The following is a 17,881-nucleotide window of genomic DNA, read 5'->3' as shown; positions in this document are numbered from 1 at the left end:
TGTTTTTTTTGCTATTGCAAGCTAAAATATTCAACACAATATGGTCATAATTTAATATTTCATTGCGCAAGCATCTTTAGAAGCGATTGCACGGTGAAATGTGCCTGCATTGAATGATACAAGATACAAGATGGCAGCGCTGGCTTAACAGCTGCGGCCCACCTGCAGTCCGTCTGTTTTTTTTCTTTCGTTTTGTTCCTTGTCATGTTTTAGTTAATTTTGTTTTATTAAGTTGTATATGTGTGTGGGTGGGGTGTGAGAAACATGCTTTGGTCTCTTCCTTCGGGGGATGCGACTTTTTCTTCGGTCGTATTCCCCATCCCCATCTCCGTCTGCGCCGAGGCCTAATGGCGGAGCTGGCGGCATCGGAGCTGTAGCAGCGGCAGCAGCGGCGGAGACCCGACTCGGCCCTGGAGCTGTGGCGGCGGCGGAGACCCGACTCGGCCCCGAAGCTGTAGCGGCGGCAGCAGCAGCAGTGGCAGCGGAGACCCGACTCGGCCCTGGAGCTGTGGCGGCGGCAGCAGCAGCAGCAGCGGAGACCCGACTCGGCCCCGAAGCTGTAGCGGCGGCAGCAGCTGCGGAGACCCGACTCGGCCCTGGAGCTGTGGCGGCGGCAGCCCGAGCAGCAGTAGCAGCGGCAGCAGCGGCGGAGACCCGACTCGGCCCTGGAGCTGTGGCGGCGGCGGCGGAGACCCGACTCGGCCCCGAAGCTGTAGCGGCGGCAGCAGCAGCAGTGGCAGCGGAGACCCGACTCGGCCCAGGAGCTGTGGCGGCGGCAGCAGCGGCGGAAACCCGACTCGGCCCCGAAGCTGTAGCGGCGGCAGCAGCAGCGGAGACCCGACTCGGCCCTGGAGCTGTGGCGGCGGCAGCGGCAGCAGCAGCGGTAGCGGAGACCCGACTCGGCCCCGAAGCTGTGGCGGAGGTAGCGGCAGCGGAGACCCGACTCGGTCCTGGAGCTGTGGCGGAGGCAGCGACCACCCGCGGAGTTTGAGCCGTCGCCTCGGCGCAGAGGGAGAACAAAGAGGGAAGAGACGGAGACTTTAAGATTTTGCCTTCCACCACAGTGAGGAGGTGTTTGGTGAACTCACTGTGGTGGATGTTAAATTTGTGTTGATTGTGCGTTTTTGTCATTTTTTAAATTATATGTATGACTGCAGGGAAACAAAATTTCGTTCAGATCGAAAGGTCTGAATGACAATAAACGAATCTAATCTAATCTAATCATTCTTAAAATACAATGGTGTCTAATTACTGCAAGAAGTTTTTGTTTCTAGATGGTTTTCCTCCCCCATGAGTGTTTTTTTAATGCTTGTCAATGTCAAAGTAACATTTAAGTGGTTCTCTAGTTCCCAATTCAGAAATCTTGTTGTAACCAATTTGGGCCACATAATATAAATATTGTTTATTAAATTGTCAAATGTATTATATTCAATTAGCGTTATGGAAGCAGCAGAACTACCTGCATGGTTCTTGGCAGGCACAGTTTTCGATGTTTTTAAAAAAAAATAATTGTTTTGTAAATCCTAATCTCGTCAAAGCAGCTAGGTTCTAGGTGCCCGAAACGTTGCCTATTTCCTTCGCTCCATAGATGCTGCTGCACCCGCTGAGTTTCTCCAGCTTTTCTGTGTAACCCTAGGTTCTAGGTTCTATTGCTAAATAAAGTACTTGAACTGCACCAAGGGGCAGTGGGAATATGGAAAAATCTCAACAACTGAGATTTCTGAATATCATTGGTGAAGATTGTTCGGTTTTTTGTGATGAAACAGCAGGGCCCTGGGAATAATTGGTTACCTTCACTCAGCAACACAAAGTAGATCAAATAATCATTTTCTCTGGAATAAATAACCACTGTATTTAAAAAGGCATCTCCTTGTTGTATTGAACATGGCAGCACACTAAATATTTGCCCGATTATGTGAAGCACATTTGTTCTTTCTGTGCCAGGGTAATATACAAATACAAATTATGAATGTAAACAAGGGACATTTTAAGTGCTTTAGATTTTCCCAATGGAAAATTTAATTCCAATTAAGGATGAGAAACTAATATGGTGTAAATGTAAGGAAAAGGGCGTATTAGAACAACCTATGCAAATATATCTTCAAAACAAAATGCATGGCTGGTATCCCTTTCATCGGTAACATGTTATTTTCCAAATCAAACTTATTCTCAGGGAGCTTTAACAGTAATATGCCATATGTAAAGGACAATTTCTAGCAGAAAAGCACCTCACCTTGATTGGCATCATTGTAAGGATCTGCCTTTCTCTTCCTTGCTCTTTGCTCATTTTGCTTCTTCTCTGGTGTCTAGGGGAAAAATAGAAACAAATCCTAAGTACATTTAAATGTTTCTGGTCTGTAAAATTCAATAAATGACAGAAACGTTTAAGATAACCATCCCACAAATTCATGGGGAACAATAAAAAGTGAGAATTAAGAGGAGACATTACCACATACAGACCAACCAACCAGCAACATATAGGCTGAACACATTCTTCAAATAAAGGACAATCCAAAAGCTGCCAATTGATCAATAATTAAAAAGTCGTATTGGGATTATTCCGGAAGTGGCGGCGCTGTTGAACGGCTGCAGCTCACCTGCAGTCCGGCTGTTTTTACTTTTTTGTGTTGTTTTTTTTGTCTTGTTTAGTTAAATTTTTGGTTATTAGGTTGTGTTACGTGTGTGGGGGGGGGGCTGAAACAGGGCTTTCTGTCTCTCCCTTCGGGGGAATGCGACTTTCTTGTCGTATACCCCTTCTCTGCCTCCGTCTGCACTGAGGCCTAATGGCGGAGCTGGCGGCCTCCAACCTGCGACCGATCTCGAGGCTCCGGAGGCAGAGCCAGCCAGTACTCACCAACGCGAGGCTGGCCGTCTTCGAGCTGTGGCGACGTTCAGGCAGCGGCCCGGCTCAGGGCTGGAACGGCGTTCTGGCGGCGGGCCAGCAGGCGACATCGTCGGGAGCTCGCAGGTCACAGGCTGGTGCCAGTTTTCCGGAGCTCCCGCGGCAACAGCTGCGTCCGCTTCGACCACTCCGGGCCGCGGAGTCTGAACCGGCCCCTTCACGGAACTCGGTGATCCGCGGGACTGACTTACCATCGCCCGGTGGGGTATCACCTCAGTGCAGAGGGGGAAGAGGAGGGAAGAGACAGTAACCCTCAGATTTTTGCCTCCATCACAATAAGGAGGTGCCTGGTGAACTCACTGTGGTGGATGTTAATTTGTGTTTATTGTGTGTTTTGTTGTTTATTACTACATGTATGGCTGCAGGCAACGACATTTCGTTCAGACCGAAAGGTCTGAATGGCAAATAAAGGATCTAATCTAATATCTAATCTAATCTAATTAAACTTGCTCTCTAATCAGCATCTGCTGGTGCATCACAGCTTCATTCTGTTAAAGGAGGTCAGTCACTCACTGTCAGGAAACAGCCAGTTTACTCCACCAGTTGAAGAAGTTGGACATCACAGGCTTGCTTTTCAATTTGCTGATGACACAAACTTTCCTTTCATATAATGGCACTAAAGATCAGATTTCAAAAGATGCCGCACAGGACTAAAAGGGGGCTCCAGATATCAGCTGCAATCCACAGCCACCATACAGATATCCTTGCACGTTGGGATTTGAACGTACTCAAACAAGTTTATTAAAAATTTTTAAAGCAGGAGACTTCAGCATCACACTGGGGTGGAAGGAATTACCATTTAAATTTGAATTTGTGTCCAAGAAACATGCTGTTTTCTTTGGCAACTTGTCAGTTCAATGTGATCTTGGAGGTTGACAAGAATACGAGTCCCAAAGATGATGTAACTTTTGCTTGTCTCGTACATACAAATCAATACATCCATGATGCATCCACAGTGTACAAATACTGACCTCTGATTCCTTGTCACTTAGCGATCCCAAGCTACACAAGCTTTGGTTGGACGACTCATTTACTGGTATCTACAAAAGAAAAGAGCGCTGATTTTTCTCCCCCAATCCTTTAATCATCATTATTAAATATGCATCTAATATTAAACACTAATATTACAATGATTATCTGTTGCAAATTCACCTTGTTCATAACAAATATTAACTCCAATGCCCTAGAATGGAATATATTTAGTTCAGGAAAATTAACTAAAGGCCCTTCAAATTTGTACTAATGACTATTCAAGACATCATTTTTAGAAAGACTTACCAATAATTATTTTAGATAACCACGCTACTGAAGAACCTGGTCAGGACCTGAACAATAGAACCATCTAACTGAGCATGCAGATGGGTGTTGACGGAACCAAGTCGAGGGGAAGATCTACTTTAACTCATCCTCACCAGTATACATGTTACAACACATCACCTCATTACAATGGCGGTGATATAATGAAGATTACAGTGCGCGTGGAAACAAAAGCATGTCTCTACATGCGGGATCCATGGAATCTTCTTTACAACTCCGACTAAGTTATGTTCAACACGTAGGAATACTGGTTCATCAGATGAAGGTAGTACGTGATATTTAGTATGTTTTCCTCATTTTGATATGTTGCCATGAGACCCCTCAGAATCCAGGGAATTAATGCTAGGGATACCAATCCCTCTTAATGTATGTACCTTTACCTATGTGGGAGACTCTCCAGTTTCACAGCACCACTTCACACTACCGAGGAGCTTAACACCAAAGATACTATAGCGGAGCCCACCCCAACAACAGGAATGATACAGCATAAATTTATCAAGTCAACAGCACAACATCATTAGTTGAATTCTATTCAACCCCAATCTGTAACTTCATGCCAGTTGTTGACACATTATCATGAACCAACCCTAGACCTGTATTTGTGACTATATGCTTGAAACAACACGAGGCAGACCTCAAAATGAATCCTTATCCGCAAAGCAACATGGGACAACGTATGTATTAAGCTGCAGAAAGAGCATGCTATTGAAAGCTAGGCACAATCAATTAGATTATCTTCAAGGTCTGCAATTATATCCTCTTGCGAATAGTGGTGGATCATTAAATGGTAATGAAACGTGGATATCTGTTGTCAATGAAAGTGAAGTCAAGACCATTTGTCATAAGCACCAGAAATGAACAGAACAATGAAATTCTTACTTGCTGTGGCTTTCACAAGTACATTAGACGCAGCAACAAAATTGAATATACAATAATTATCAGTTATACTTAGTAAACTAGTCACGATCGTACAAAAACCGAAAAGGTAAAATAAAAGTAGAGCAATCACGGTGATGTGCAACCACAGGAGATGTAATGCCTAGCCCTATACCTCCATCCACAAATCCACGCAGGGACCCCAGCAGTCCTTCTAAGTGTGACTAAGGTTTAAATGCCCACCCTCTAACCTCATCTACTGCATTTGGTGGTCCTGATGTGGCCTCCTTTACAATCAACAAAACCAAGCGCAGACTAGGGGACCTTTCCGCCAAGCACGCGCACAGTCCACAAAGCCTGCTGCAGCTCCCAGTCGCTAACCATTTTAACTCCCATTCTAACCTGGGCCTCCTCCATTACCAGAGGAGGCCATACATATGCAAACTGGAGAAACATAGAAACATACAAATTAGGTGCAGGAGTAGGCCATTCGGCCCTTCGAGCGTGCACCGCCATTCAATATGATCATGGCTGATCATCCAACTCAGTATCCCTTACCTGCCTTCTCTCCATACCCTCTGATCCCCTTAGCCACAAGGGCCACATCTAACTCCCTCTTAAATATAGCCAATGAACTTGCCTTGACTACCCTCTGTGGCAGAGAGTTCCAGAGATTCACCACTCTCTGTGTGAAAAAAGTTCTTCTCATCTCGGTTTTAAAGGATTTCCCCCTTATCCTTAAGCTGTGACCCCTTGTCCTGGACTTCCCCAACATCGGGAGCAGTCTTCCTGCATCTAGCCTGTCCAACCCCTTAAGAATTTTGTAAGTTTCTATAAGATCCCCTCTCAATCTCCTAACTTCTAGAGAGTATAAACCAAGTCTATCCAGTCTTTCTTCATAAGACAGTCCTGACATCCCAGGAATCAGTCTGGTGAACCTTCTCTGCACTCCCTCTATGGCAATAATGTCCTTCCTCAGATTTGGAGACCAAAACTGTACGCAATACTCCAGGTGTGGTCTCACCAAGACCCTGTACAACTGCAGTAGAACCTCCCTGCTTCTATACTCAAATCATTTTGCTATGAAAGCTAACATACCATTCGCTTTCTTCACTGCCTGCTGCACCTGCATGCCTACTTTCAATGACTGGTGTACCATGACACCCAGGTCTCGCTGCATCTCCCCTTTTCCTAATCGGCCACCATTTTGATAATAGTCTGTTTTCCTGTTTTTGCCACCAAAATGGATAACCTCACATTTATCTACATTATACTGCATCTGCCAAACATTTGCCCACTCACCCAGCCTATCCAAGTCACCTTGCAGTCTCCTAGCATCCTCCTCACAGCTAACACTGCCCCCCATCTTAGTGTCATCCGCAAACTTGGAGATGTTGCATTCAATTCCCTCATCCAGATCATTAATATATATTGTAAATAGCTGGGGTCCCAGCATTGAGCCTTGCGGAACCCCACTAGTCACTGCCTGCCATTGTGAAAAGGACCCGTTTACTCCTACTCTTTGCTTCCTGTTTGCCAGCCAGTTCTCTATCCACATCAATACTGAACCCCCAATGCCGTGTGCTTTAAGTTTGTATACTAATTTCTTATGTGGGACCTTGTCGAAAGCCTTCTGGAAGTCCAGATACACCACATCCACTGGTTCTCCCCTATCCACGCTACTAGTTACATCCTCGAAAAATTCTATAAGATTCGTCAGACATGACTTTGTCCAATGATTTCACCACTTTCCAAATGTGCTGCTATCCCACATTTAATAACTGACTCTAGCAGTTTCCCCACTACCGATGTTAGACTAACTTGTCTGTAATTCCCCGTTTTCTCTCTCCCTCCCTTCTTAAAAAGTGGGGTTACGTTTGCTACCCGCCAATCCTCTGGAACTACTCCAGAATCTAAAGAGTTTTGAAAGATTATTACTAATGCATCCACTATTTCTGGAGCTACTTCCTTAAGTACTCTGGGATGCAGCCTATCTGGCCCTGGGGATTTATCGGCCTTTAATTCATTCAATTTACCCAACACCACTTCCCGACTAACCTGGATTTCACTCAATTCCTCCAACTCCTTTGACCCGCGGTCCTCTGCTATTTCCGGCAAGGGATATGGGGAAAAAACAGGAATGGGGTACTGATTTTAGATGATCAGCCATGACCATATTGAACGGCAGTGCAGGTTTTCTACAACCCAGCAGAATTAATACTGAGTGCTCCAATTTTAGTTAACCTACCAACAACACCCCACACACACATTTCTGCTACTATCCATTTTATCCCTATTCCCCTATATTTCTTCCTCCGGCTTCATATTTTGCAAATCTTCTCCATTCTCAAAGCCTTTTGCCTTCTTCCCATCTATGGGCTTTGTTTATCCATATACCAATCAACCCCCCCCCCACCCCCCCTCCGCTCTATCCATTTGTCTAAATTTGTCCCCCTCCTCGTAACTCTTCCAGCATTCTCCCCCCCTTCCACAATCAATCAGTCTGAAGGCTCCCAACCCAAGAATCACCTACGCTGATCTCCAGAGATGCTGCCTAACTTACAGTTACTCTAGTGGTGGGTCCATTTCGTAAACCAGCATCTGCAGTTATGTGTGTATAGAGCACTCATAGTAATTCAAAATCTGCAGTGTTTCAATGCAGAGGTGATATTGTGGTTAGCGTTGTGCAGAGTGGTTCAAGAACCTGATGGGAGAAAACTGATCTTGAACCTGGATGTAATAGATTTGGGCTCCAAAAATTTCTTCCTGATGGTAGCAGCAAGATGATAGTCTTTGATGATAGTTGCTAACTTCTTAAGGTGTGCTTCCTGTAGATTCCTGCGATGGTGGGGAGGTCAGTACCCATGATACACCAGGCAATGTCTACCACCTTCTGCAGCCTCCTTCATTCCTGAGTGTTCATATTTCCAAACCAGGCTGCAATGCACCCCGTCAGTACCCTTTCCACCACACATTTGTAGAAATTCAGTTGAACATTCAGTGACATGCTGAATTTCAAACTTCTGAGAATTAGACCCATTGATGTGCTTTCTTTGTGATTTCAATGTGCTGGGTCCAAGACAGATCAGAGATGTGTATACCCAGGAACCTGAAGCTGTTAACTCTCTCCACCATTTCCCTGTCAAAGACGACAGGTAACTGATTCCTTGGTTTTCCCTTCCCAAAGTCAACAAACATCTCTTTGGTCTTTCTAAATGCTAGACCAACTCATCTCTGATAACAATCTACAAAGACTACATGAAAATATTTCACCATGTTGCGCTCTTCATGTGTCACTCTGGGCAACAATGACAATGCCAAAGCATTCAAGTTTCCTGGCTAGAGATGATGGAGTAATTTTCACGTCAGTCACTGTCAGTGATAGTTCATATTGAGTGGAAGTATCCTGTGTGAGTGACTTTTTAAAACTTGGGATAGCTGTTGCTTATAAAACTACTAACTTTATAAGCAACAGTTTATGGATTCAGAATCAAAACCAGATTAGATATAACTAATCCACTGCCTTCTTTCCACAATTCCTTTTCTTAAACAAAGAACCCGGACACTGCTACATTTCAGAAGATGGACAGGAGAGTCACAGTATTAAGTAATAAATAATTCTGTACTTCAGGAATATCCATCAGCAAGAAAAGAAAACATGCAACTGACTGCAATTCAGGCCTTTCTTACTCCTACCCACAGTTCCGATCAAATTCATGTTGTAGGAGTAGAATGAGGCCATTCAGCCCATCGAGTCTACTCCGCCATACAATCTGATCTCTGCCTCCTAATACCATTTTCCTGCCTTCTCCCCATAAGCCTTGACAACTGTTCTAATCACAAATTTGTCTATCACTGCCTTAAAAATATCCACTGACTTAGCCTCCACAGCCCTCTGTGGCAATGAGTTCCACAGATTAACTTCCTAGTCCTAGACTTTCCAACCAGTGGAAACATCCTGTCCACATCCACTCTATCTATGCCTTTCATTATTCTGTAAGTTTCAATGAGGTCCCTCCTCAACCTTCAAAACTCCAGCGAGTAGCGAGTCCCACAACAACCCCGCTGGAATGCAAGACCATTCAAAATGGGAACTCTGCGAAAGTCATTGAGCACTGCCAATGAGGATCCATGTTCATAAGCATAATTTCTTAAATACAAACATGAATTAGGAGCACTTGCCCCCTCAAGCATACTCCACAATGTATCGAGATCATGGTCTTTCTGACTGCAACATGACTTTGGCATTCAACACTACTCGCAGTAACCTCTCACCCTTGCTGATCAAAAATCTACTTCTGCCTTAAAAATATTCAAACACTGCAGTCATTGCACATTTAAACAGATAGAGCCTGCTATACTGGATGACTCATGCATTCATTTTGATTTTGGCATGGAGAAATTTAACATTAGCCGTTCAATAGTGTTATTGCCAACAGCCTCCTTGGGCTATGCTATTAAATTCCTCCACTAAATGTGGTATAACCAAGCAGCGTTGCAGAACCTATTTCACAATGCCAACATTAGGAATGTGAGGGATAACACATGAATAGGAACTTTCCAGACAGCCTGGATTGAGTGAGAGATGGAGTTTATTGCATGAGATGAGAAATTGGACGTTTCCTTATTGGATACCGCAATCAGCTAAATTAGATCACTTCCATTACCTAAACACTCACAGTCCAAATCATCAGCACACTGTGGCCACGATCAATAAACTATTTCAAACTGCAGCTCACCAAAGTTATTTTAACAGGATCTCGCCAAACCAAAGAATCGCAAGCACATAGGTGCATCACAATCTGCAAGGTCCCCTAAAAGTCCCACACTGTCCTGGCTTGGAAATAGATAGAAATTTCTCATCCAACACCTGGTGCATACTGGGGGCCTATAATGAAGTTCTGCATTGAAACTTTGTCAGAATTAGAATTGTCCAGAGGTAAACTTAAGTACAAGACTAACCAGCCCCTCCGGGCAAAAAATAAAAATAAAACTTTATCTTAAGTCATAAGGTTATAGTAGAATTAAGCCATTCGGCCCATCCGTCATTCAATCATGGCTGATCTATCTCTCCCTCCTAACCCCATACCCCCCATAACCTCCGACACCGGTACTAATGAGGAATCTATCTCTGCCTTAAAAATATCCACTGACGACCTTCACAGCCTTCTGTAATAAGAATTCCACAGATTCACCACCCTGACTAAAGAAATGTATCCTCATCTCCTTCCTAAAAGAATGTCCTTTAATTCTGAGGCTATGACCTCTAGTCCTAGATTCTCCCACTAGTGGAAATATCCTCTCCACATCCACTCTATTCAAGCCTATCACTAATCTGTATGTTTGTATGTTTCAATGAGCCCCCCCCCCCCCATTCTTCCAAACTCCAGCGAGTACAGGTCCAGTGCTGACAAATGTTCATCATAGGTTAACCTACTCATTCCTGGGATACTCGATACTTTCTTGTAACCTCCTCTGGACCCTCTCCAGAGCTAGCACATCCTTCCTCAGATATGGTGCCCACAACTGGTCACAATATTCCAAATGCGGCCTTACCAGTGCTTTATCGAGCCTCAGCATTACATCCCCGTTTTTGTATACAAGCCCTCTTGAAATAAATGCTAGCATTGAGTTTGCTTTCTCTACTACCAATTCGACTTGCAGATTAACTTTTGGGGAATCCTGCACCAGCACACCCAAGTCCCTTTACACCTCTGATTTATGGATTCTCTCCCCATTTCGAAAATAGTCTATGCCGTTATTCCTACTACCACAAAGCATGACTCCACACTTTGCTACACTATATTCCATCTGCCACTTCTCTGCCCACTCTCCCAACCTGTCTAAGTCCAGGCATTCAACCCATATAACAATTACAGCACGGAAACAGGCCATCTCGGCCCTACAAGTCCGTGCCGAACAAATTTTTTTCCCCTTAGTCCCACCTGCCTGCACTCATACCATAACCCTCCATTCCCTTCTCATCCATATGCCTCTCCAATTTATTTTTAAATGATACCAATGAACCTGCCTCCACCACTTCCACTGGAAGCTCATTCCACACCGCTACCACTCTCTGAGTAAAGAAGTTCCCCCTCATATTACCCCTAAACTTCTGTCCCTTAATTCTGAAGTCATGTCCTCTTGTTTGAATCTTCTCTATTCTCAAAGGGAAAAGCTTGTCCACATCAACTCTGTCTATTCCTCTCATCATTTTAAAGACCTCTATCAGGTCCCCCCTTAACCTTCTGCGCTCCAGAGAATAAAGACCTAACTTATTCAACCTTTCTCTGTAACTTAGTTGTTGAAACCCAGGCACCATTCTAGTAAATCTCCTCTGTACTCTCTCTATTTTGTTGACACCCTTCCTATAATTGGGCGACCAAAATTGTACACCATACTCCAGATTTGGTCTCACCAATGCCTTGTACAATTTTAACATTACATCCCAGCTTCTATACTCAATGCTCTGATTTATAAAGGTTAACATACCAAAAGCTTTCTTTACCACCCTATCTATACGAGATTCCACCTTCAAGGAACTATGCACGGTTATACCCAGATCCCTCTGTTCAACTGTATTCTTCAATTCCCTACTATTTACCATGTACGTCCTATTTTGATTTGTCCTGCCAAGGTGTAGCACCTCACATTTATCAGCATTAAACTCCATCTGCCATCTTTCAGCCCATTTTTCCAAATGGCCTAAATCACTCTGTAGACTTTGGAAATCCTCTTCATTATCCACAACACCCCCTATCTTGGTATCATCTGCATACTTACTAATCCAATTTACCACACCTTCATCCAGATCATTGATGTACATGACAAACAACAAAGGACCCAACACAGATCCCTGAGGCACCCCACAAGTCACCTGCCTCCAACCCGATAAACAGCCATCCACCATTACCCTCTGGCTTCTCCCATTCAGCCACTGTTGAATCCATCTTGCTTTTCCTGCATTTATACCCAACAGTTGAACCTTCTTAACCAACCTTCCATGAGGAACCTTGTCAAAGGCCTTACTAAAGTCCATATAGACAACATCCACTGCTTTACCCTCGTCAATTTCCCTAGTAACCTCTTCAAAAAATTCAAGAAGATTAGTCAAACATGACCTTCCAGGCACAAATCCATGTTGACTGTTCCTAATCAGACCCTGTTTATCTAGATGCTTATATATATTATCTCTAAGTATCTTTTCCATTAATTTGCCCACCACTGAAGTCAAACTAACAGGTCTATAATTGCTAGGTTTACTCTTAGAACCTTTTTAAACAATGGAAAAACATCCGCGGTACGCCAATCCTCGGGGACTATTCCCGTTTCTAAAGACATTTTCCCATTTTCTAAATTGTTCTTCAAGATAAATATAGCATTGATCAAAATTTCAAAAGGTGGCTACTGTTTCTTACTTTAGTGACTCCCACCCCTGTAAACCTTGCTTCAAGCAGCTCCTGCCGCCTCGGGTCGAGACTGTGCAATTCTTCCATCATTTCTACTGAAAAGGAATGAACACAATTTAGTTGATATAGTCTTATGGAAAGCACGTAATGTCAAAATGGCTACATAAATAGGAATAAACATTATAGTCAAAACTTTGCAGGTGCTCACTTCTTTAAAACAGTCATTCCTCAGTCAGCTCTCATCATCACATTAGTGGCATAATAAAAATTGCTTCTGTATGCAAATAAACATGTTAACACCTTATAACATCTTTGCACCCGTTTCAGGCCCAACACCTCACCTTTACACCTTTCAGGTAATCAGTGAACAGTGCAAAAAGTCAGGTCTCAACTACTATCATTTTTTTCCCTAAATTACATAACATCAAAACAAATTCAAAATAAGGGCAATGGTCAACATACTGAATTAATTATTCCCAGTCTAATTATTCCCACATTTCAAACCAGCAGCTTGGACATTTATATACATATAATTAAACAATCTGAAATGTAAACCAGCATCAGTTAAAAGTAACTATGAAATGACAACATTGGCATAAATGGACTTAATGAATCAGATGGGTTTTTAAAACGTAGGGAAGCGGGCTACCCTCAACTTACAAACGATTCAGGTTACGCGAGGCCAAACCAATGTAACCCGACACAGTAATATTTCCCACAAAGGCTTAACGCACAACTCAAAAGCTTCAAATAGATAAAACACGTCAATACAAGAAGAATGATTCTGTCAACCCAGGTATAGCAAAGCCACATCCAGCAAGGTTCCCTTTATGAACATTTAAATGGGAGAGCTGATTCACAAGCCTAGACACACAGCCTGACCCAGTCATGCCCACAGAATGACAGCTTTCATCTCACATCCAAGACTCCACCGCTGCTGGTAGAAGAAAAGTGGCAGAGCAGTTGTAAAGTCTAAAGTAGCTCTGGCATTCCCATCATTGACTCCAGACATAAAGAAAATCCAAGAGGTTAGATCACTGACAAGACCTTATTCTCCATCAGCTGATGAATCAGGGCTCTTCTGGGCTGAGCTGCAGCTGAAAGATTAGTAACAGTGGCTAAAGGCACCTAAAGTAGAAATAGGTGGATGGGAAAAGATCGGAACAGCACCAGAAGGAATGGTAGGACAGGAAAACAAATCCTATTAGACCGAGGAAAGAAGACGAGGATAGTTAAGCATGACACTCATGATTTGGACACGGAGGATAACTCATTACGATAATAAAGATCATCATTAAAATGCAGAGGATTTATGTAATGCAGGCCTTTGTTTTGTGTCATTTGGATGAGAATTTATCCAAGCTCTCTTAAACACTCTTAGAATAGGAGTATAAGAGAGTGCCATGTTGAATATAATAAAAATCATAGATTGTTTTGCATTAGCAAATTGCTATAGTGCATCCTGTAAATTGTACACAATGCAGTTGCATTGCATTAGCAGTGGAGGGACTGAGTTCAGGGTGCTGGTTGCAAGCCCAATCAAAATCTGGCTGTGTTGTCCTGGAAGGTACGAGTTTCTCGAATCTGGTTGGAACTATATTTGTCTGGCATTCCAACACATTCCTAACTAGTGCTATGTTGGTGGTGGCAAGGAACTGTGAAATTAGGAGCTAAATCACACCCATTCATTGACACGCTCCTGTTTGTGTGTATGTTGTGTAGCTGGTAGTATTCTGAGGTAAAGGTTATACAGGCATTTAGATGGGCAAGGTTTGGTACTGGGCCCGTTTCCGTTTTGTCATCTACATCAATGATTTGAAAGAAAACATTCAGGGCAAGATTTGCAAGTTTGCTGATGATACAAAAGTGAGCGGTTTTGCAGATAGTGAAGATGGTTGTGAAAGATTGCAGCAGGATCTGGATCTGGATGGAGGAATGGTTGATGGAATTCAATAATGACCATCAGTGCTCTGATGGCGAGAGATATGGGAAGAAAGTAATTGAAAGCCAAGGAGAGATTGTTACGCATGGAGATTTTGACTGTGGCTATTGACTTGAGCCCAAAGTACTTCAGTTTTAGCTGCATACAGCCACAGAACTGATCATCATAATAGTGAACAACCCATTTTTTATATTATAATAGAAAGTTAATAACTGACGGGAACAACTGAAGATAGTTGAACCTAGGGTACCACCTGGTGAACCCCAGCATTATTGGCTTGGAATAGTATTAACTTGCCTTAAATAACCACATACTTGTCAACTAGGTATGACTTCAGATATTGGAGAGCTTTCAACTTTAGTTTTGCTTGGGCTCCATACCACTAGTTCAAATGTTACCCTGACGTCAAATAAAGTTAATCATCTCATTGTTATTCAGGTCTTGTAGCTATTTTCAGAGCAAGGTTTTAATAAAGTCTGTGGCCAAGAGATTTTGCAGGACCCAAAATAAAAACTGCTAAGAAGGCCATTGGTCCCAGATGAAAGTACTGAAATACTTTCCATCGAACAAATTAAATATTGTACCACTGTTTTGGAGCCAAATTTGGAATAGAGAACAGAGAAAGCGCCAAGTTAAAGCACACCATTCTCGATTTGACAGTCCACTGTAAAATTCAGATGGATGTAAGCAATGCAAATAATATGGCCAACCACATATGCAAGTAGTAATGATTCCAAAGGGTTTCCTGAAATGTCAGCTTTCCCACAATTTTATAAAGTAAAATAAATCTCGATTTACTAATTACACTAACATTATTTCTTCTTTTTTGACTTCTTGGTTAGTTCGCAGAAGATGGTTATTTAAGCTTTTACGTTTCTCTCTCCTCAAATTCTTCACAGAAAACTGTGGAGGAAAAATGCCGTTATCTCCTAATTTCTCTTTTCAAACCATTTCAATCTATTTAGAGGCTTGGGACTCGAAGCACAAAAGAAAACCCTGATAAAGTTAATCAAGCATGTGTTAATTGAAGATGGATCCAATTACTTACAGGGAGATACTACAATACAGGAGACAAGAGCAGGTAATCAGTCCTTATTAGAAACAGCATGTGGAACACAAAGGCAAAAAGCAAAAGAGGCAATAAGTACCAAATTAAGCAAAAGGGATTGCACATTGTGCAACCCGAGCAGCACCTCCCAACCCAACAATCATAAAGCATATCCATCTGCTCAATTAAGAGGCAGAGTGAGGGTTAATGAGGTGCAAGTTAGAGGTGAAAATGGAAATGGGCACTTATTATGATGGAGCACACGGGTAAGATAAACACCACAAGACCTTCTCATGCACCAACGTAACAATCCAACTTTTTCAACTACAGGCATATGATATTTTTCATATTGCCATGTTGGAATTTGAATTTGCAAACCATGATTCTTAGTCCAGCTGTTTATAAACATTGACATAGAGATCTGTTGGAAAATTTGTCACAAAACTAAGAAATGGACACCAAAATTTGCAAGAGAAAACAGAAAAGAAGTTGGATATCACATGAAGGGACAGATGGAGCAATTGAGGATGCCTATTTGAAGGAATACTGACAATTAGGAAGAACAGAAAATCTAAATAAGTGTACAGTTATTCAATATCAACTAGTATGGTGACCAGCAAACCAAATTGGATGGGCTGCAAACTATAGGAAAAAGTCTAATGAAAATAGCAAATGAGACAATCACTGCTGGGGAAAAGGGAACTGGAAAGAGATTGGATGAGAGACTGGGATCCAGGACAAAGTGGGAACCATGGGATAAATTAAAAACACCAACTGAATGGATGAAATCTTTCCTTACACAAAGAAGAAGTTTCAGAATCACAAATTATCTTTGCTCTGTAGGAAGTTTCAGTAAGTAAATGGTTTTAGTAGGACAGTTTGATGATAAGTCTCAAGATCCTATGATGGATTGCTAAATTCAGTGCCAGAAAAATTCAGAACAAGTTGTGTGCGAGGAACAAATGTTAAATGTTATACTAACAAGAAATTTATATTGAAATTTGCTGAATGGCTAATCACACATCTGCAGGTACAATTTTGTGTTGAAATAAAAAAGTCATGAACCCATAATCTCAAATTTATAGTTACAGTCCCCCACTGACTGACTTGGGAATTCACAGGCAGCTGCAATTACACCATGTCTAATGATATCACTCCATGGAATTGTTTGAGCTGTGACCTTAAAAGCGAACACTCTGATGTCAGTTAAATCACGGCAACTGTGCTACAAGCTGCTCATCTACAATCTTAATGTGTGCCTACTTACGCAAGCAAAAACATATTCAGTGATCGCTGGAAGAGATCAGTAAAGAAAATTGGGATGAAGCCAACATGTACCAACATTCTTACGGCAACATAAAATGGCCTCAAGCAGAGAACAGGGAACCTACCTGCCCCAGGTCATCTGTTGCCAGCACTGATTTATCCTAGTTTATTCTTGCTTCCATTCCCTCACCACCCTGCAATCAGTCTGAAGGGTCCCTGCCCAAAGTCACCTATACATTTTCTCCAGTGATGCTGCCTGACCCGCTGAGTTACTCTGCATTTTGTGTCTATCTTTGGTACAAACTAACATCTCCAATTCTTTTTTATTGCACATTGTATGCAATTTTGATCTGATCTTAGCAACGTGATGACCACTGAGGGCGGAAAACACATACTAAAAAGACATTTCTCTCTCGCTGCTGGCAAGTCTTGGTTTAATAAAAAAAACAAAATTATATTTGTACCAAAAACAATATTCAATGGCAATAAAAATACAAAAATCTCAAGTATAAGAAACGGCACAGCTTCAGACCCAGCAGGGCAAAGTTATTGATTGTTGCCCAATTACATTTGAAGTTATTAACTCAGTCCCTCATGACAGATTTCCCCGTTTATTTTGCTTTATAAAAAAAAAAGACCAAAATGATAGCTACTGGAAAGACTAGCATCTCCCAAAGGTAATGGAGGTGTTTACATTGCTCAAAGAGAAACATTAAATTAATTATATCTGATTTTTGAATTTACTCCTTTAATTTGATTATAGACTTGGTCTTTACTCCTGCTAAAATTAGATTTGCTTACAATTCCATTTAATAAACCCACAAATGTAAACACATTATCAAGCCTTTAAACATCTGAAAGCCTTACAGAATGAACTACTTTCTCCAATACTTGAGGTATGTGTTGTGCAATTTTAAACAAAAAAATTTAGTCATTTTAATCTCAGCACACAAGATATCAGGAAAAAGTATAAATGGTAGAGACCTGATGAGAACAAAATTAACTATTAGCCAAACCTACAACACAGCTCGCAATCAGCTACAGTGCTGTCCAGGAATGAAATCTGAATGAAAATTGTACTTAGTTTATAAATACATTGTCCAGAGGCAAACCAATAAACA

General features: G+C 42.2%; 1 protein-coding gene across 6 annotated transcripts in view; it reads right to left on the bottom strand.

Annotated features, from left to right (window-relative positions):
- The window catches only part of LOC129710218 (serine/threonine-protein kinase tousled-like 2), a 93,397-nt gene that overhangs the window by 49,805 nt on the left and 25,711 nt on the right, over positions 1–17,881 (bottom strand). For 4 of the 6 annotated variants that reach the window (XM_055657041.1, XM_055657039.1, XM_055657043.1 and 1 more), the window contains exons 2-4: positions 12,514–12,599; positions 3,874–3,942; positions 2,234–2,306 (exon numbers count right to left, since the gene is read on the bottom strand). In XM_055657041.1, the coding sequence (XP_055513016.1) occupies positions 2,234–2,306; positions 3,874–3,942; positions 12,514–12,599 (228 nt within the window). The remainder of the gene's footprint in view (positions 1–2,233; positions 2,307–3,873; positions 3,943–12,513; positions 12,600–17,881) is intronic. The other 2 variants (XM_055657040.1, XM_055657044.1) reach the window with 1 other exon arrangement.

This window comes from Leucoraja erinacea, chromosome 27 (assembly GCF_028641065.1).
Source record: "Leucoraja erinacea ecotype New England chromosome 27, Leri_hhj_1, whole genome shotgun sequence".
NCBI classification, from domain to species: domain Eukaryota; kingdom Metazoa; phylum Chordata; class Chondrichthyes; order Rajiformes; family Rajidae; genus Leucoraja; species Leucoraja erinaceus.
This window is presented reverse-complemented; position numbering and strand designations above follow the sequence as displayed.